General features: G+C 38.6%; 2 protein-coding genes across 2 annotated transcripts in view; one reads left to right on the top strand and one right to left on the bottom strand.

Moving 5' to 3' along the window:
* Window positions 1-1608: 1608 nt before the first annotated feature.
* LOC123655620 (DNA polymerase beta-like) lies at window positions 1609-5221 on the top strand. The gene is made up of 5 exons (XM_045591383.1): window positions 1609-2210; window positions 2783-2905; window positions 3453-3618; window positions 4056-4245; window positions 5025-5221. Exons 1-5 carry the CDS (start codon window positions 1783-1785, stop codon window positions 5117-5119), a joined length of 1002 nt encoding a protein of 333 aa, XP_045447339.1. The 5' UTR covers window positions 1609-1782; the 3' UTR covers window positions 5120-5221.
* A 314-nt stretch (window positions 5222-5535) lies between these two features.
* The window catches only part of LOC123655619 (ATP-binding cassette sub-family C member 10), a 40032-nt gene continuing 23515 nt past the window's right edge, over window positions 5536-22052 (bottom strand). Inside the window, exons 19-24 of the mRNA XM_045591382.1 lie at window positions 20625-20752; window positions 8811-8902; window positions 8222-8416; window positions 7788-8019; window positions 6281-6373; window positions 5536-5994 (exon numbers count right to left, since the gene is read on the bottom strand). Coding sequence (XP_045447338.1) covers window positions 5842-5994; window positions 6281-6373; window positions 7788-8019; window positions 8222-8416; window positions 8811-8902; window positions 20625-20752 — 893 coding nt within the window. The 3' untranslated portion in view covers window positions 5536-5841. The remainder of the gene's footprint in view (window positions 5995-6280; window positions 6374-7787; window positions 8020-8221; window positions 8417-8810; window positions 8903-20624; window positions 20753-22052) is intronic.

Consider the following 22052-nt stretch of genomic DNA (forward strand, 5'->3'; position numbering starts at 1 on the left):
TCATTACAGCCTTTACAGTCCACTGCTGGACATAGGCCTCCACAAGTTTACGACAAAAATAACGTGAACTCATGTGTTTTGCCCATAGTCACCACGCTGGGCAGGCGGGTTGGTGACCGCAGTACTGGCTTTGTCGCACCGAAGACGCTGCTGCCCGTCTTCGGCCTGTGTATTTCAAAGCCAGTAGTTGGATGGTTATCCCGCCACCGGTCGGCTTTTTAAGTTCCAAGGTGGTAGCGGAACTGTGTTATACCTTAGTCGCCTCTTACGATACCCACGGGAAGAGAGGGGGTCGCTATATTCTTTAGTACCGTAGCCACAAGTACATCAACTACATAGTACCAACTATTTACTTGTACCGTCTTACTGCTGCTATTCACTTTTCTCTTTGATTTATTTTCCATTTCGCAGTTGAATATTTATAAAATTAAATACTCACTTTTTCTGCTAGTATTTGTACAATTAACGACACAGCAACTCCGGTTAGCGGTTACTAATTTTATTAAAATATTATTACTGATAAAAAATTAAAATGTTCACGTGTATTTTATACGACATTCTTAAAAACAGAGTCGTTTAGTACAAAAATTAACCACTGTGTACGTTAGTTTCGATTCGGCTCACCCCATCATGACTTCGCACCTAGCGAATAACTAGCGGACAATTAAGACGCTTCTAATGATACCTCATTTGTCTAAATACGACAAGAAGTTTGAGAAATGCAAGGGAATAGATGAACATACATACGTCATGGACTGCTAAAATTATAATCCTCCTTTTGGCTTTGCTGTAGTCGGGTAATAAATAAAATTGACTTCACAGCTTATTCATTCACACAACTTAAGTTAATTTGTTTTATCTATTTTCTTTTTTTTTCTATCTTTTTTTAATATTTGAATGATTTTTGTATGATTTTTAATGATTAGATCATAAAAATCATCAAACAATCAGATCATAAATATCATAAAAAAATTATATTTTTAATTTTCCCAAGCAGTTAAAATTAATTTGCCGAAATAATAATTTCCTGAAGTTAGAAGTCGTTGCCTAAAAAAACTAACTGGTTTTAAAGAAAATGTTTATTACTTATAATAAATATAGTATCGTTGAAAAAAAAAGGTTTTATAAATTACTAGCTGACTCGGCAAACGTTGTCTTGCCGCTTAACGCTATTTAAAAATAGGGCTTTGTAGTAGATCGGTGAAAATTTAGAATTGTATGTATTTTTCAACGCAAAATCATAATAAAATAAAAAATAAAGAATTTATCTAAATATTAAAAAAAATTTTAGAGGTGGACCAAATTTCATGAGAATCGATCAAGCCGTTTCGAAGGAGTTTAACTACAAACACCGCGATACGAGAATTTTATACATTAGATTAATTTATTTAACCATAGTTTTGATATCGATGTGGAAATTGTTTTAAATATCGATATCAAAATCAATTAAATCATTGTTTTCTTATTTCTTTAATATCGATTGTGAATACTTTATTTAATAATTATAATAAAAGTTTCTAGCTGGCTAGTTGACTACTACATTGACTATGTAATTACAATATATAGGTACCTATTTTTATTAAATAATAACAAGACTTTGGTAGTTGAGCTTGAGCCGTTCTGTCATTGATTGTCATTGATTACTGATTATTGAAATATGAATTATAATCAGTACTTCAGTAGGTATAATAAAGTTGTTGTTTGAAATTGCCGCCGAAACAAAATACTCGTCAAGTGTAATATTAACTTGAAGAAAATATATTTAAAAATTAAGGCTGAAATATGAGCAAGCGAAAAAATCATTCAGAAAACGATAACCTTAATAGAGATTTTTGTGATTTTTTGATGGAATTAGCAGATTATGAAAAGAATGTGAGTCGTAATATTCATAAATTCAATGCGTATAAAAAAGCAGCAAGCGTTTTAGCATCACATAGTAAACGAATTGAATCAGGAGAAGAAGCTAAAAAATTAAATGGCATAGGAGAGAAAATTTCGAAGAAAATTGATGAATTTTTGCAAACAGGTAAACTAAGAAAATTAGAAAATATACATCAAGATGAAAATGCACAAGCTCTTAGTTTGTTGACAAGAGTATCGGGTATAGGACCAGTCAAGGCTGCAGAACTTCTTAATGCTGGTATAAAGACGTTAGATGATTTAAGGAATAATAAAAATAAACTTAACCATCACCAACTTATTGGATTAAAGTAAGTAAATAAGCTGTTTATCATGGAAGTATATATACCTTAAACAACTTATAAGTATCCTTTCCACAGAAAAGGTAAAAAGAAAATTATGCTTTGGACATAAAAGACATCTCTGGTATAAGAACTATCTCTCAGTTTGACAACTCATATTTCTAGAGCTGACACACTGGCTTAAGAAGACAGCCTCTAGGACTGAAGCTGTTATCGAAAAACTGCTAAGCAGGCTCAACAGCTTAAATATAAGTCTCTTATCACAAATTTAATATTGTAGTGTCAAAAAATTTAGTAGGTCCAAAACTTTTTTAAAAATATTTAATAATTACTGTCTGAGACTTACCTAGACCTATTAATTTATACCTTTATAATTTTTAAATAATATATATATTTTTTTGTATTATTAATATAAAATCCAGTAGATATTTTAATACTACAGAAGGTAAGCAAACTTAAATCTGAGACTTTGTCAAAAAACATTTTCGTTTCCATGTAAGTTAAAAAGTTTAATACTTATCTCGGTACCTTACCCGTGAGTTTCCAAGAATATATGTTTCTACATAATTAATTTTTTTCAGATACTTTGAAGACTTTGAAAAAAAGATCCCTAGATCAGAGGTTCAGAAAATAGAAACTATAATTCGAACTGAGATTACAAATTTAGACACTCAGTACACGATTACTATTTGTGGTAGTTACAGGTTATAAAATAGTTTTATAACTATTTTTGCCAATGAAGAATTTGTAGCTGAAAATAGTAGGTTACTGGCTACTTAAAGTATCTATAAATAACAGGAAAATTAAAATTTAATTTTTTAAAATAAAACCAACAGCTCCCTTATTAGTTAAAGGATTGGGATCAAATTATTTATTTAAATTTTAATTATTCTTCTTGTTAATAGAAGTTAATTATAACTATATAATTGTTTATTTATTATTATTTAAATTGAAAAAGATTAAAATAAAAAAGAGAAATTAAGACCCAGTTTATTTCAACTAAATCTAATGTTTATGAGCAAGGTTATTTTATATTAAAAAAAAGCCTTAGGAAATTATTTATTTATTTTCTTAAGGAATTATAATTTTCATTCTTTTAGCTCAGTAGAAAATAGTACTTTAGCGTGTAAGACAGAAACAACTTTAATGTCCAGCTGCTAGTTTTAGCTTCATGTGAAACATAACATTTTATTTAATTCAAATTAATTGCTTTATGTTTGACAAGTTTGGTAACGTTAATCACATTTTTAGACGAGGAAAATTAGAAAGTGGTGATATAGATGCTCTGATTACTCACCCTTCACTTATAATAAATAGTGAAAAGAACAAAGGCCACAACAAATTGCTAAAAAGTATAGTAACAGCTTTAAACGATCTTATTACCGACACAATATCAATGGGTGATACTAAATTTATGGTAAGAGTTGATTAGTGTATACTAACATATAAATTTTCTTTTATTATAAAAAGCATTTTAATTTTTGTTTCCTTTAATAATATTAATGCAAAGACTAACATGCAAATAATGTATTAGATTCTGAAAATAGAAGTTATAATTTTCAAAAATAAAAATTTCTTTATTCAAGTAGTTTAAAATGTAATTTTCAATCATTACTACAAATTAAAATTATATTGGTTTTTAAATAAATTAATTCTTGCCAGTATGAACCCTCCACCAGAACCCCTGATTCAGACTTAAAATGCAGATTTTGAATCTGAATCAGAAGCAAGAAACTCAGCAGTTACTGTTTTATATTTATGTTGGTAGACCTATACATATAGCAATATTAAGTCTCTGTACATATTTATATTAAGTCTATAATTACATTTTCCATAACAGTATTCTTTTATCAGGGAGTGTGTCGTTTATCTAATGAGCATCCATTTCGGCGTTTGGACATACGTCTCATTCCCAACGAGCAATATTACTGCGCCGTGCTTTACTTCACAGGAAGTGATGTCTTTAATAAACAAATGAGGACACACGCTCTTGAGAATGGTTTCACTCTTAATGAATATTTCTTAAGACCGATAGGAGTAACCGGTGAGAAAAACATCCTTTATCAATGTTCTATTATTTATGTCTGCTTATCCTTACACTAATCGTATAAATACAACGAATATTAATGCAAAATCATTATATATAGTAATTGACTTTTTAATTACTATACTAATTTCAATAGTTAGCATATAAATATATCACAAATACAAAAACTCGAGTTAGATAAAGTAAAATAAAATCCAATTATTTCTTAGTATGCAGTGCAATGTTGTATATTTTCATTTAGTTCTCTTACCCGACACTAATAACAAAATAAACATATATGTGTACACAACAATTTTCACTTATTTGAAAAAAAAAATAGTCAAATTATTACACAGAACACAATATGACTATTTATTTTATATTAGTTATTTCACAGTTTTGTCACAGATATGGATTGTGCCTGTTGCGCTGGCGGTTGTGGGTTCGATCCCCGCACATGACAAACATTTGTATTGGCCATACAGGTGTTTGCCATGGTCTGGGTGTTTATGCAGCCCTTGTGGGTCTCCCCTCTGTGCCTCGGAGAGCACGTTAAGCCGTCGGTTCCGGTTGTTATCATCTACGCCTGATAGCGATCGTTACTCATATTAGGGAATATATCCGCCAACCCGCATTGGAGCAGCGTGGTGGATTAAGCTCTAATCCTTCCCCCTACATGGGGAAAGAGGCCTATGCCCAGTCGTGGGATATTACAGGGTGAAGTGTAGTAGGTACTTATAACTATGTTGAGATCTTAAATGACTGCTTAACATATCATATTAAAATAATTTCTACAGGAGTTCCTGGTGAAGCAGTTCAAATTACTTCAGAAGAAGAAATTTTCGATTACATTAACTACCCATACAAAAAACCAGAAGAGAGAAATATGTAAATCATACATTTTAAAACTTTTATCAGTTTCTGTTGTTACCATATAACACAACAACGCTTACTGCTACTGACTATTGTCACAATATAAATTACTGCAAATAAACATTTATATTTTTAACTTATCTACAAATGTCATCGTAATACTTTATATTTAAAACAATTATTTACATTATATTCATAAGGTTTATTATGCACAATCTGTTTGGTTTAATTCTTTGTATAAAACTATCTAATAATCGTAAACCTGTATTTTTTATTTAACATACTCTTATGGATATTGTAAATACCAATTGTGTAACATTTTAAATTTTAGTAGCATAAATTAGGTATTCATAAAGGCAATGGTAACTAAGCTTACAAATAAATGGGTTAAACGACTACGCAATTTGTTACTTTAAATGTAATTAAAACGTTCCATTTCAATTTTACTATTAATTATTTATATTGGAACACTTTCTAAAACCGCCTCGTAATGTAATCGCCTAGTAAATGATAATAAGATTTATCCTGAATTTATTGCTCACTACATTAGGTGTTGCCCAATGATAAGGTGATGTTTTTTTTAGCTACTTTTTAACAACCTGCCTCCCTTGGTGATATATGGTGATTAAATTTTGGTATGGTCATTGGAATCAACCGAAGTTTTAATCACCGCCTCGAATTGTGTGGGAGGGGGAGTGCACATGTGTGCCAAACGTGTCGTCGGTCGCGCGCCAGTGGCGGCTAGTCGTCGGGGTGCAGCAGGCGGTAGAGGTGCGAGGCGGGGTCGGCGAGCGCGTCGTTCGGCGCGCGCAGCTCCAGCTGGCGGCCGCCGCCCAGCACCAGCACGCGCGCGCACTCCAACACGCCTGTCAGCCGGTGCGCCACGAACACCACCTGAGGCAGGGCACGGCAGGGAATATCCTGTTCAAAATCTGGACCAGCTCGACTGGGGAAGTACCTCAACCTAACAGAAGATCACAGCTAAATAATACTGCTCTCGAGCAGTGCTCCTTTGGTGAGTAAGGTGACCAGAATTCCTGTATGATGGTACGATGTAGTCGTCAACGCGCTTTCGATGCTTTTGGTGTTGTATGCGTCTATAAGCTACGGTATTCGTTTATCAGGTGACTCGTACGTTTGTTTGCCTTATGGTATATATATAAAAAAGAAAAAACTCCACCGTGCTGCCTCCGAAGGAACAGCGGATCGTGTCGAGGATCACGCGCTCGCTCTCCGCGTCCAGGTTGGCCGTCGCCTCGTCCACGAGCAGCACCTGTAGATCGAGAATACTTTAATAAATTTCTTGCAAATAAATGTTATTATTATTATTTATCATTATTATAATCACGTCGTGTTCGTCCCGCCGGTTTGTGACTTCACTAGCCTAATTATATAAGAATTAACTCTTACGAGATAAAACTTCAGAGTAGCTTGAATGTTAAATATTGCCTTGGTAGAAGAAATATAACTTTTAATATTGTGTTTGACCAACTCTTCTCTTACCATAGTCGATAAATGTGTTTACGCCAGCCTTTCCCAAAGTCGGCGATAACTCCCCTTTGTGGGCGCTTCAGGCTAAAAGGGGGGTGGTAAGAGACCCAGAAAAAAATGGTGGCGTTGTGTAGAGACTTGGGGGGCGATTTAAATCATCCTTCACAAGTTATGGTGGGTTTTTTTAAATATTAGAATCGATTATGTTTGTTTTATTTTGAATAAAAGATACTCTGTCAAAATACTATAAAGTAGCGTTTCAATAATCATTCTCATTAGCAGTTGTAGGCCGTAAGAATTAACTTGAGAACTGAGCGCCGCTGTGTACTACCTACTGAGCTCGGGTCTCAAGTTAACTCTTGCGGGTTAAAGTAAAAGTCTCGCTTAGAATTCATGTTTAATTTCCGCTAATACAGCTCGCAATAATTAATTTAATTTGAAGTTACAGTGGTTTTTAAGTTGGTGAAAAAATGGGGGCACTATGAAATAATTTATTCTCAAAGTGGGCAGTAGACTAAAAAGTTTGACAACCCCTGGTATACGCGCAAACAAAAAAAAAATACCACTTCAGTTTACATCGACAAGCGAGTGAAAGATAGTCAATACGCACGAGGGATAAGTCAAAAAGCACTCGTCCCGTTGGGGGCACAAAGCAAGAACCAGCATTCGACTTACAATAATTGTGTTTGCTGGCAAACGAAAAAAAACGACTTCAATTACATCGACAAGTAGTATAACTTTTGGAGTAATCTTTGATAGTGCGTATTTACTCGACCATTTTTTCGTCTACCTACGTTGTACTACTTGTCGATAATTGAAGTCGGTTTTTCTCCGTTTGCCTGCAAACTTAAAGACTTAACACAAATTAACACAAAATCAAGAGACTTTCAGCCCGTGTCCATCGCCAGAGTATTAATTTTTTATGAAGAAATAACAATTAAGACTGATTAAGTATGTTTAAAGACTGATAAACGTATGTTTGAAGATTAATTAATATGCAGTACTATACTTAATAAAGAAATGAAACCTTTGATGTTTATCGATAACTATACTTTACAACACTATGCAAAATTATACCTAAGGGTTGCTGGCGCTACAGGCACTTCACGCGAATGATTGCACGGCGGTTTAAAGGGTTAAAAAAGAATCAACAAAACATTGTTTGCAGACAGTGAATGAAATGACAGTTGGCGAACCTTGGCTCGCTGCAGCAGCGCCCGGACGAGGCACAGCAGCTGCGCCTGGCCGCGCGCCAGGCCGGCGGCGGGCGCGCGCAGGCCGCCGCGCGCCGCCACGGCCGCCCGCGCGCCGCACGCGTCCAGCGCGCGCCACACCTCCGCGTCCAGGTACTGCCGCAGGGGGTCCACGTTCTCGCGTATGCTGCCCGTGAACACGAACGGCTCCTGGGGAATGATGCCGATGCGCGATCTGCGAACGGTAATCATTTTTGGCGGCCAATTCGCAGTGATAGAGGTCACGTCAAATATGTTAGTTATTTCTAAACATCATTAGGAGTTTAAATGTATATGTCGAAATGAGCAAATTTAAGCGAAAGTCGACATGAAATCTCGAGCTCTTCAAACTCTCTTAAAGTATCCGCAGCGTAGCGAAGCAGGTTACGTTCTGTTACCTGAGCGCGTGCAAGTGCAGCGTCGCGACGTCGACGCCGTCCACTAGCACGCGGCCGGAAGTACATGGCGCGAGGCGAAGTATTGCGCGTAACAGCGAGCTCTTGCCCGCCCCCGTGCGCCCCACCACTGCCAGCCGCTCGCTGGGGTGACTCGAAAACGTTAGCCCTCGCAGCGCCGCTTCACCCTCGCTTCTCCTGACGGCCAGAAAAAGGTCAGATTGTGATACAAAGTTTAGATGAAGTTTATCTAGAACATCAGACGTCTGTCCCTTTCAGCTTCGATCACATAACCTTTTAATAATTTAATCTATCTTTTCTTTAACTATCTTTATAAACAACACTGGCTTTTTTATTTAAAAAAAGAAACAATATTTAAGTTTCTAAAATTAAAATAAATGTGATTTTTTTTAAATTTATAGTCAGTTTAAGGATCAACTCATTTAATGGTAATATTGCAGCAAAAATTGGTCAAACTTAACGTATCCCAACCAAACTAACGAGTTTAACAACACCTCAAAAGTTATTATTAATCTCTCTATCGAAAGATAATATAGAAAAATAGAAGCTAATTGATAAAAATCGAGCTTACCCGTATTTAAGGTAGACATCTTCAAAACTTATAACACCATGAGACGGCCAACCATATGGCGGCGCATCTCCATATATTTTCTCACTTTCAATCTGCCAAAAAAGTAAATAGGTTAAACATCTATATTAATATTACAATAATTGTGTTTGCTCGCAAACGAAAAAAAAACCGACTTCAATTACATTGACGAGTAATACAACGTAGATCGACGAAAAAATAGTCAAGTAACTACGCGTTATCAAATATTACTCAAAAAGTAGTTATCAGATCTCTATAAAATTTAAATGTGACCACATGATAAACATCCGCTTTCGATAAAATTAAAAATTATCAAAATCGGTACACCCAGTAAAAAGTTATTGCGGATTTTCGAGAGTTTCCCTCGATTTCTCTGGGATCCCATCATCAGATCCTGGTTTCTTTATCATGGTAGCAAACTAGGGATATCTCCTTCCCAACAAAAAAAGAAATATCAAAATCGGTACATCCAGTAGAAAGTTATGCGGTATAATACAACGTAGGTCGACGAAAAAAGCGTCAAGTAAAAACGCATTATTAGATATAACTCGAAAACTAGTTGTTAGATCTCAAATAAATTTAAATGGGGCCAATTGGCACACACCACCTTTCGATTTAAAAAAAAATGTCGAAATCGGTCCACCCGGTCAAAAGTTCTGATGTAACATACATAAAAAAATACAGTCGAATTGAGAACCTCCTCCTTTTGTGGAAGTCGGTTAAAAATGAAGAGTTTGTTCGATCTACAATTTCAGGAACTGCTGGTTCGAATTGAAAAATTCTTTTGCGTTGAATAGTCAATTTATCGATTAAGGCTTTAGGCTATATAACATCATACTACGACGAACAGGAACTGAGAATTTATAAGAAATGTTACGAAAATGGGAAAAAATGTTCTTTTTTGAGAGCTTCCGTTGCGTGCGCTGCGTAAATGGTAAAAGCTAAAACTATGTATGACGCAAATGATTGCCATTAAAAATTCTAAAAAAAGTCCGCGAGAGCTCTTAAAGGTTAATTCACTGGTTTTATACACATGATATAAATCTGTATCCACATAAATACGTTATTCGTCACGAGTATTTCTTTCTGAACCAATTTGTGCTTGGGTTTCTTGATATGATTTGATTTCAATTAATATCTTAGAAGATACCATAGCTTTAAAATAACTGAAACGAATTCATGAGTAAAAAAAATGAAAAGGTGATTTTATTGCATTAATAAAGCCAGGCATATGAATTCTTACGAATGAAAATACTTCATCAAGAAGGCAATTTTATGTAGATAAACTGTCCTTTACAACATTTAATTTGGACGAATAATTTAAGAGATAATGTAAAATCAAATGAAATGACGAAGCATCGTGCCGCGCGCTTGTGTACCACCAAATGTGAGTCGTACGGATTCGACAGTAAGGGTTTTAAGAGATTCATCGCGGGTATACAAACTAGAAAGACGTTTAAAGAACCTCTCGCATTTAAAATTTGAGAACTTTTCGAATAATGACATTTGAGTACTAAAATTGTGCTAAATCGTTAAAAAGTGGCTGTGCGCAGATTTTGCAAATAAAATAACCGTAGGTAGTGAACGTAAAACAAGCAAAGTTAATGTATATTTAAAGTGAACTCAGTGATTAAAAATAAATGTGACAGTGATATTTTACTAAACTACTTATATAGACAGAATAGACTTGAGCGTGCTGGCGTCGTGGCTTACAACGCGGTTTTAAACAGCGAAGTAACCGAGTGCACCGAGTTCGAACCTCAACATAACCGATATTATAGATTTTTATAATTTTCTTAGTGTGATAGCTATTAAGATATGGCCTTTCTGTGCAAAGTCTATAATAACAACATCGCAGTGAATCAAAAAATAATTAAACGTACTGAGTGTTCACAGTATTACCATAGTGATTGTATGAAGCCATTCAAAAATTTGACAACGACTAGAGCACAATGAAAATGTACATCATGTCAAGAACCATAGAAAAAAAGATACTGAAAGCTTTCCCGATAACACAAGTCTATACTCAAGCAAAAATAAAAAGCAGCTACGGATAGGTGCCGATGCTACGTATCAGTCAAAATCCTTGTCTAGGTCGCCTTTATACTCATCTCCAGCGAACACAACGGATCAGCAAATTCTGGCTACACCTGAAAAGCTTGGCTCACCAGACTTCTTACTACAATGTGAATCTATCATCGACAAACGCTTATTAAAATCTGCACTGGAATATATAGTGAATGAACTGAAAGAATTTTTAATGGCTGAAATAAAGAAGGAAATATTTTCTGAATTTAAAAATTTAGAAGAATCACATAGTAAGCTACGAAATGGAATACAATGCTTTGGAAGAAAGGTCCGTTGAACTGCAATCTATAGTATCAAAATCGCAGACCGAAATTTCGGACTTAAAGGCTCAGACTAATAAACAAAAGCAGTGGTCTTGTATGGCAAATCTTGAGATAATAGGTCTACCAGAAGCCAAAGGCGAAGCACTTGGTAACATTGTCATAAAGATTGCTAAATATGCAGGAGTTAGTTTAAGGCCCGAAGAGATTGAATTCGCCACCCGTGTACAACCATTGCAGCAAAAAAAGGGAAGACCTAAGTCGCTTTTTGTAAAACTAAGAAGTCGCGACTTAAAGGACTCCATACTATTAGGCTTATGAAAATGCAGAGGCATCGACACTGCAAATATCGGACTTAACGGCGATCAATGAAGATTTTTTTTAATGCACACTAACACCTATGAATAAAAAGAATTGTTAAGGAAATCAAAAAAACTTGCAGCAGAAAAAGCATATCGATTTGTTTGGGTTCGTAACTGCAATATTTTTTTTAAGAAAAAACGAGGAACGTCCTGTATTAACTATAAATTCAGAAAAAGATTTTAAAAAAATCAAATAATAATTAGATGCAAGGTGTTTTTGAGATTGTTTTACTATATCGTAATATCTATCATATCTACGGCATTAAACCTCTCTTCTCGTGGGTGTCGTTAGAGGGGACTAAGGGATAATACAGTTCCACTATCACCTTGGAACTTATAAAGCCGACCGATGGCGGGATAGCCATCCAACTACTGGCTTTGAAATACACAGGTCGAAGACGGGCAGCAGCGTCTTCGGTGCGACAAAGCCAGCCCTGCGGTCACCAAGACGCCTGCCCAGCATGGTGACTATGGGCAAAACACATGAGTTCACGCCATTTTTGGCTCGAACTTGTGGAGGCCTATGTCCAGTATTGGATTGCGATAGGCTGATGTGATGATGATGATGATGAATATCTATCATTATTGTCCAAGCCTGTGAACTTAAAGTACATTCTTTTTTTACCGAATCTAGGTGGGAATCTAAACTAAAAGTACACACACCTACACCATATATACACCATACATCATACACACCATACTGACCTACGCTACACTCTCTTACAACGTAACAATACAATTTATAAAATCGAACGTAATTATTTGGACCGCTGAACAAATCTAGATTATTGTATTGTGGCTTAAAACTAATGATTACTATTGATGCTTACTTTTTTTATAAATTATTAATTTATTTAAGAAACTATTAAATTATTTACTTAATAAATAAACCATTGCAGTTATTATATCAAGATGTTCGTGTATTACGGACAAAAACAGAACAATTCCGACTAAATATTCTGCAAAAATGACTACGAGGTGTTGCTTGTAACCGAAACTTGGCTTAAAAGCGGATTTTATATTCGAGAGCTGTGTGACAGTAGGTATGACGTTTTTCGCACGGATAGGAATAACAAAACATCAAACAAACGTGATGGAGGCGGAGTAATGATATGTACCAAGTCCATACTAAGGGCACAGGAGAGATCAGATTGGAGTTGTGCTGGAGTTGAATTCGATTAGATAACAATCCCTGAAAGCGTAATTGGAAATAACCAAAATCTTAATATAGGCGTATTTTATATACCACCAGATGATTCCCAAGTAAAAAAGGTTAGAGACCGTAACAATTTTTTTGTCTTCAATTTTACCATCTAAATCTGAAGAGTACTTTATAATTACTGGTGACTTTAACCTCCCTAATATTGATTGGAAGAGTGAAGAGCTCTTATATCTTAATCGCGGATCAACATTATTGCGGACCGCATCAATGGATTTCATCGAAACATGTAGCTCCTTTAACTTGACACAATTTAACCAAATACCAAATGTGAATAATAATTACACTGTAGACTTAATTTTTAGCAACATCTATTTAAATGTTCAAAAATCTGATTAAATTTTAGTCACTGAAGACAAATATCATCCCTATTTAGAAATTGACGCTTCTGACTTGCTTCTAAAAGAACTTTCGAAACCACCTTTGAGTAAAATGAAGTTTAAGAAAGCTGACTACAGTGTTATAAATGAAATTGTCAGTGAATTAAATTGGCAAAATATATTGAGAGGTGATTCAATAAATGTAATAGTTGACAAATTTTATGAAACTATCAATAAAATAATAAATGAACATGTACCGGTTGTTACAGAAAGGGTTTCTTATTACTATCCTATTTGGTATAACAAATCATTAATCCATATTATTCAAGAAAAACTAAAAGCACATGCTCATTGGAAATCATTTAAGAATCCTAGAGACTACGACGAATTTTCCTTATTACGAAGAAGACAAAAGAAATTACAAGATTATTACTACAATAAAGTTAAAACAAAAATGCAGAATGACATTAAAAAAGATCCAAAGAATTTTCGGCGATATCAAAAATACTTAAGAAATAACAAAAGTGTTTATCCAAGTTCCCTTTCCTTAGGTGACCATCAGTTTAACAATCCTACAGAAATATGTGCGGGATTTAGTGAATTTTTTGAAAGCGTTTTTGAAAAACAGAATCAAAATAAGGATAGAACTCATGTTCCAATATCTTTTGCAGACAATAATATTTGTAATCTTAATTTAAATAAGTAGACTAGTTCTCAAAATACTTAAAAAATTAAGACTGGACCGACTGGACTCCGGAGTATAGTAGTGGATCCATGTTTCATCGATTGTCACTCCAAACATTGTTCTGACGCATCGACACGTTCTTGTCGATTGTGAGCTCGCGCGGCACCCACTTTGCACATAGCTTTCGCATACCCAAATATTCATGAACGATATGTTGAACACGTTCCTTTGATATAGAGTGTCAGCTATACAAATCAACCTCACTTTACGATCTTCCAAAATCATTTTGTGGATTTTTTGATGTTTTCGTCCGTAACAGCCTCTTTTGGACGTCTACTGCGTTCATCGTCTTCGGTGCTCATATGGGCTGTATGGAATTTAGCAAACCACTTACAAATGGTTGCTTCGCCCGGCGCAGAGTCCGCATAACACGCTTCAAGCCACTTTTTGTATCAGCAGCACTTTTTTTCATCAAAAAATAGTGTTTCATTAAAACACGAAATTCCTTTTTATCCATTTTTTTTTTTTAATAAAAAAGTTGCTTCACTCAAAATGTTGTATCTCACAAACTAATAATTAGACAGCTGTCTAATTTATACACGTTTCTTTTGAAGGTTGGTACTACCTAAAAATGATATGGATTTTATTATAGTGGTGCCATTTCATAGAAACGATACGAACTTTTCACCCCAAATAATAGGTGCCTATCTTTACAAATGTACGTAAAATTCTATTATTATTGTTACGAACACACAAAGAATCTAGCGCCATCTAGCGGCAACCATTGAAACCACATAAAGACAGCGATAGCATGAAACTCTCTACTCAATACTAGATGGCGTTAGAGGAACTATTGTGGAACTATATAGAAGTATAGTCTCGAAAACCTACATGCGCGAACTTTCCAGAATGGTCTGGGCCTCGTGTCGGCCGATATAAATAGCCGCAGGTAGGCGAGCGAGTTCAGTTCAGTTTGAGCGATCTTCGAGGCGACTTCAAGAGTGAAAACTAGTGATCAAGAGTGACACCAGCGAAACCTACGACATTGGCTTCGACTGAGGACATTGTGAGTGCTTAGTGTTTGAACTTAATGCTTAGTGTTTGAATCTAGTGCTTTGTGTTGGACCTAGTGCTAGTGAATAAAGTCTTGAAAAGAGTCAGCAGGTCTTTCTCTCCAAATCCTTCGAACCCTAACACGTAACAACTGGTGTCAGAAGTGGGATTTGGAGATGCAATTGACTCCGAGAGAAGACTCCAAGGACTTCAAGGGCGTCAGGACAAGGGCACAACGAGCTGCGGAGGCCACACCTACTGGGGACCAAGCTCCGCCTACCATGGACCAAGCCCCGCCCACTGACCCCGCCTATCATGCCCCGCCCACTGACCACGCCCCCTGGCCCCGCCCACTCGGGCTCAAGCCCCGCCCGCTCGGGCTCAGGCCCCGCCCACTCGGACGCAGGCCCGCCCACTCAAGCTCAGGCCCCGCCTACTCAGGCTCAGGCCCCGCCCACTTTGTCTCAAGCTCCGCCCACTGGATCCGCCCACCTTACCACGTCCACCAGCGACACCGTAGCTTCTACACTCTCAAGTGGCTCTTCAGTTAGGAAGTTTAATTAAATTAATGGAGCTGCAAAGGGCTGAAATTCGTGCTTTGCAAGAATCACAAGAGCAACAAAAGGCTGAAATTCGTGGTGCTTTGCAAGAATTACAAGAGCAGCAAAGGGTTGAAATTCGTAGTGCTTTGCAAGAATCACAAGAGCAAACAAGTTTCAAATTGCAAGAATTACAAGAGAAACAAAAAGAGCTCCAAGAAAAAACGCTTTGGGCTGTAAAAGATGTTAGTGACGCGGTGACTAAGCTTCGAAAAGATGTCGACGTAGTGGAAGAACGAGTTACCGGGTTAGGATTGGATGTTGAAAATGTGAAAACCGGCCTCACTGAATTACAGAAAAAAAGTAGTGCGCCTTGAAACCACGGGAGCCGCGATGTCTTGTGGAAGTACCGGAGTGGCGCAAGGACCAAGAGTGAAAGTGCCTCCATACGACGGTACTACTCCGTGGAACGCTTATCGTCAACAATTCCAGACGGTTGCTACTGCCAACGGATGGACGGAAGAGCAATGCCTGACCGCTCTTACTGTTGCGCTCAGAGGGCAAGCTTTGTCGGTTCTGAAAGCACTGCCACATACAGGAAACGGGTTCCACGGCTTGATGGAGGCACTTGAATCCCGATACGGAGAGCGACACCTGGAACACGTGTTCCGTGCCCAACTGCGTGACAGAGTCCAACGCTCAGGAGAAGGACTACAACAATGGGCGTTGGAAATTGAGAAACTCGTTAGGAAGGCACACCCAGGAGCAGACACCAAGATGGTAGACACGAACATTGTTCAAGCATTTGTCGACGGAATCAAAGACCTGGAGGTCAGAGCTGCAGTGAGGCTTCGTCACCATACATCGTTAAAGGAAGCATTGGCGCATGCTTTGGAGGTCGAGGCTGTTCGCCATGACATACGGCAGACCCATAAGATCCGCGACGTCTCTGAGGAAGTCAAGGAGGTCAAGGCTCCTACGAAGAAAAGCTATGGAGTCATGTGCTACAAGTGCGGCGAAAGGGGCCATCTTCAGCTCAACTGCCCGCAGAAGGAGACCCAGATGGCAAGGATGAAAAGGATCGAGGAACAAATAAGGAGCTGAAGAAACAAGGGGATTCGTCCCCTGCCCGGGAGCAGGGAAACGAATAAAAGCCAGGACTAAGGGGCGAGTACTGGCTGACGCGGAGGAAGCCCCAATAACTGTTATCTCCCAGGCATGCACCGGGAATAGTCTTGCGATTCAGGGGACTATTAACGGGACGGATTGCAAAATGACTCTAGACACAGGAGCCTCTAGAACAATAGTGAACCCAAAGCTGGTAAAAGCCGCAAGGGGACATAGGAGGAGAATTAACTGTCGGCTTCTTACGGCCTCCGGTCAGCCAATACCCGTCCTGGGAGAAATGTCAGTTACGATGTATGTAGGGGGGTCCTCATACTCTCATAACGTTATCGTGGCTGAGATTATGGATGATTGCATCTTGGGTTTGGATTTTATGAAGAAACACAACTGCAGAATTGATGTCACTGACGGAGTTTTCAAGTGTGGTGAAGAAGAAATCTTCATTCTTGGTGGTGCTGTCGGGAAAGTTGCATGTGTAAAGAAAGTCATTATACCTGGAAGAGCCGAAGCTCGGGTGTTGGTGAAACTACCGACAACTGGAAAGAAAAAGTCAAACAGATGCGTGTTGATCGAAGACACACCTACCAAGACATCGGCGCAAAAACTGATGACGGCGAGAACCCTTGTTAGTGGAAGCAGTAACGCTGTGGTCAAGGTTTTGAACCTTGATGATCGCGAGATCTGCTTGAACAAAGGTGACGTCATTGGAAAATGTGAAGAAGTTGTCTGGATGAAAAAGTGTAGTTCGATGACAGGCGCAGACTTGGAAAAGAGCAACAACTACGAATTAGTGACTGAGCTACTCGATGACTGCAAGAGTAATCTTACTTATTCGCAGAGCATGAAAGCCAAGAAGTTTTTACAGCGCTACGCGAATATCTTCTCCAGTCACGAAGGGGACCTTGGAAGAACGTCGGTGGTCCAGCACAGGATAGATACCGGAAGCGAGAGACCTATTCGTCAACGAGCAAGACTGATACCAATCGCAAAGGAAAAAGAAGTTGAAGGCCTTTTGGAGGACATGAGAAGGAATAAGATTATTGAACCGTCTGCAAGTCCGTGGTGCTCACCTGTTGTATTAGTGAAAAAGAAAGATGGTAGCACGAGATTTTGTGTGGACTATAGGCGTCTCAATGATGTCTCTAAGAAGGACAGTTACCCGTTACCTCGAATTGATGACACTTTGGATACCTTGAGTGGCATGAAATGGTTCTCAACCCTAGATCTAAAATCTGGATACTGGCAGGTGGAAATTCATCCAAAAGACAAGGAGAAGACAGCTTTCTCGACCGGTAAAGGTTTATGGCAATTTAAAGTCATGCCCTTCGGATTGTGCAATGCACCTGCCACATTCGAGCGACTTATGGAGTGTGTACTGGCAGGCTTAGTTGGAGAGGCTTGCTTAGTCTATTTAGATGACGTGATCATTGTCGGCCGTGACTTCGAGGACCATTTGCAAAACTTGGAGCGAGTTTTCGCTAAAATAGAGGGGGCCAAATTAAAGTTGAACCCGAAAAAGTGTCATTTATTCAGGAATAAGGTCAGTTATCTCGGCCATGTTATCTCCAGCGATGGAATCCAGACAGACCCGGAGAAACTGGAAGCAGTCCAAAAATGGCCTACCCCTAAGGACAAAACCGAAGTGCGGGCATTCCTCGGACTGTGCTCATACTACAGGCGTTTTGTTAAGGGATTCTCAGAGATAGCCAAGCCATTACATCGGCTGACAGAAGATAAACGACAATTTAGTTGGGATGGGACTTGTGAAGATTCTTTTCAGAAACTGAAAAAACATCTGTGTGAAACACCAATCCTGGGATATCCACAAACCGAAGGTCGATTTATAGTCGACACGGATGCAAGCAACACGGCCATTGGAGGGGTGTTATCTCAAAAACAGGGTGAAAGAGAAGTAGTTATTGCATATTTCAGCAAATCTTTATCCAAGCCAGAGAGAAACTACTGTGTGACAAGAAGAGAACTCTTGGCTGTTGTAAAGACGCTACAACATTTCAACAAGTATCTCATCGGCAGACAGTTTTTACTGCGAACTGATCACGCAGCCTTGAAGTGGCTACTGCAATTCAAGAACCCAGAAGGTCAAGTAGCTCGATGGATTGAGCAGCTTCAGGAGTACGACTTCAAGGTGGAACACCGCAGCGGAAAGATGCATGGGAATGCCGATGCACTCTCACGAAGGCCGTGTTCGGAAGACTGCAAACATTGTATTAAGCAAGAATCTAATGAAGTAACATTAAAGCTAACAAGGACAAGTCCTTTGGGTATCTGGGAGAGTGATGCTATGAGGGAAGCTCAAGAAAGAGATGACTACCTTCGGCACATCATCACATGGAAGAAACGGGGTGACGTAAAACCAATCTGGAGTGAGGTTGCACCCACTGGCACTGTCACTAAGGCGTACTGGGCTCAATGGGACAGTCTGATACTTCAAAACGGAATACTCTACCGGAAATGGGAGAAGACTAACGGCAGAGAGTTCCACCTTCAGATAATTGTCCCAAGAACGAGAGTACCAGATGTTCTCCGTGAAATACATGATGGCGTATCAGGAGGTCATCTAGGTGTCAAGAGGACGTTAACAAAAGTGCGAGAACGATTCTACTGGTTGCATTGTCGAGATGATGTACAGGATTGGTGCCGTAAATGTACTACTTGCGCTGCTGTAAAAGGACCACAGACCAGGAGCCGTGGAAATCTGCGGTTGTATAACGTCGGTGCACCGTGGGAACGAATTGCAGTTGATGTAGCGGGGCCATTTCCTGTAACGGAATCGGGAAACAAGTATTTTATGGTCGTCATGGACTACTTCACCAAATGGCCCGAAGTGTTCGCCATACCAAACCAAGAAGCTACAACAGTCGCTTCTAAGTTAGTCGAAGAAGTGATATGTCGCTTTGGCGTGCCTCTAGAAATCCATTCCGATCAGGGCAGGAACTTCGAATCGCAAGTATTCCAGGAAGTGTGCAGAATTTTGGGCATGCATAAGACGAAGACCACCGCGTACCATCCACAGTCTGATGGAATGGCTGAGAGATTTAACCAGACCCTCGAGAGGCATTTGGCGAAATTGGTAGACGACAAACAAAAAGATTGGGACAAGTATATACCACTTTTCCTTCTGTCGTACCGAACCGCCGAGCATGAGAGCATAAAAGCTACCCCGGCGTATGTCAATTACGGTAGAGAATTACGAATACCAGTAGACCTATTGACTGGAGGGTCACCGGAGGGACTAAATACCGTACAAGACTATGTCAGCGATTTAAGGGGAAAAATGCGCTATATACACGCGAGAACATGAAAACCAGATACGACCGGAAATCGAACATGAGCGGCTTCAAGGAAGGGTCACTGCTGTGGCTGCATAACCCAACCCGCCGGAAAGGGAAATCTCCAAAGTTGCAGACCAAGTGGGACGGTCCATACAAAGTGGTTACCCGACTGAATGATGTGACTTACAGGATTCAAAAGCAACCAAGAGGGACATTCAAAGTGGTACACATAGACCGTCCGGCGCGTTACCATGGCAGTAACAACGATGCTCGGGACGAGCATCTCTAAGAGGGGAGTAGTGTTACGAACACACAAAGAAACTAGCGCCATCTAGCGGCAACCATTGAAACCACATAAAGACAGCGATAGCATGAAACTATCTACTCAATACTAGATGGCGTTAGAGGAACTATTGTGGAACTATATAGAAGTATAGTCTCGAAAACCGGGTACATGCGCGAACTTTCCAGAATGGTCTGGGCCTCGTGTCGGCCGATATAAATAGCCGCAGGTAGGCGAGCGAGTTCAGTTCAGTTTGAGCGATCTTCGAGGCGACTTCAAGAGTGAAAACTAGTGATCAAGAGTGATTCCAGCGAAACCTACGACATTGGCTACGACTGAGGACATTGTGAGTGCTTAGTGTTTGAACTTAGTGCTTAGTGTTTGAATCTAGTGCTTTGTGTTGGACCTAGTGCTAGTGAATAAAGTCTTGAAAAGAGTCAGCAGGTCTTTCTCTCCAAATCCTTCGAACCCTAACACGTAACATTATTTAGCTCAATAAATAATAGGATAACAACGCGAGTGGTACTTAAGAATGTATCGGTTGTTAGGTAATTTTTCAGAGAAATGACCTGTGTGATGTATTCGCCGACTCGCTCCACGGCAATCATCTCTCGCTCCGTCTCGGTGAAGGCGTTGAGCACGTTGCTCAACATGGATGTCATCGACAGCGCGTAAGATATTGCCAGGCCCACGAGACCTGCAGATAAACACCCTTATTATTAAATACAGAAAGTATCTATTTAATAGAGTAGATACTAGATGATCCTAATTTCCTGAAGAATCCTGTGGTTTTATTAACAATAAATTAGCTAAATATAAATTATATATATTTGGGAAAATTCGTTTTTTATCGGACAAATTTCAAGTTCGGTAAAAGATTCATTGACGAATCACGATAATATCTATCGTTGTGGTCACCTTCATCATCATCACCATTACCCTATTATGGTTCACTGTTGGACGTAAGACACGACCATTCGTTTTAGCAATCCGAAACTACCCAGTGGCGTGCATAAAGTTTTTAGACAGGGTAGGCAGTCAAAAAAAATTTGAACAGCCACACTGCACTTACTTTCTCGCATTTTTTTCCTAATTTGTTTTAATTTTGTTGGGAATAGAGGCTTTTAGATAATTTCAAGAACAGACAAGTAAACTATTGGACACATAAAGTGCATTTATACTAATAATGCAGGCATACAAATATACGCACAGCAACCAACTGATACCCATTACACTTGGGTAACTCATGAGTGAGTGTTACAAATGAAACATCAAACAAATCAGTTACTGGATAGACATAGTGACCTCATAAGGCCGGCACTCTGATAATTTCGTTTGTGTCAAACATAGGAAATCATTGATAACACTATTAATTAGTTACGAAATTGTATTCTTAATGAAAGCACTTATTTATTAATTGATAAATGAAAAATTATAACTTCATTGTTATTTATGTGTTAAATCGATAGCCTGAACAATTTTTAATTTATCTGTAAAATCGAACGTGTTGAATTTCGATGCACTATTTACTTTCATCAAACACACGTCTCCGTTACATATTTCACAATTAAACTTATTCATCACTAACATCTCATCATCATCATTCATCATTCCAGCCTATTGCAGTCCACTGCTGGACATAGGCCTCCATAAGTTCGCGCCAAAAATGCGTGAACTCATGTGTGTTGCCCATAGTCACCACGCTGGGCAGGTAGGTTGGTGACCGCAGGGCTGGCTTTGTCGCACCTAAGACGCTGCTGCTCGTCTTCGGCCTGTCTGTTTCAAAGCCAGCGGTTACATGGTTATCCCGCCATATCGGTCGGCTTTTTAAGTTCCAAGGTGGTAGTGGAACCTTGTTATCCCTTAGTCGCCTCTTACGACACCCACATCACCAACATCTAATATATTAATATATTCACTGATAACAAGAACGCACAAACGAAAAATTAAAAGTGAATTGTCATAATATTACTCAGTGGAATGTTGCGATTACGCGA

The sequence above is a fragment of the Melitaea cinxia genome, chromosome 8 (genome assembly GCF_905220565.1).
Source record: "Melitaea cinxia chromosome 8, ilMelCinx1.1, whole genome shotgun sequence".
Lineage (NCBI taxonomy): Eukaryota > Metazoa > Arthropoda > Insecta > Lepidoptera > Nymphalidae > Melitaea > Melitaea cinxia.

Coding starts and splice junctions, on each gene's coding strand:
- LOC123655620 (XM_045591383.1), top strand. CDS start 1,783: ATGAGCAAGCGAAAAAATCATTCAGAAAACGATAACCTTAATAGAGAT. Junction 2,211..2,782: donor CACCAACTTATTGGATTAAA/GTAAGTAAATAA, acceptor AATTTTTTTCAG/ATACTTTGAAGACTTTGAAA. Junction 3,619..4,055: donor TGGGTGATACTAAATTTATG/GTAAGAGTTGAT, acceptor TTCTTTTATCAG/GGAGTGTGTCGTTTATCTAA.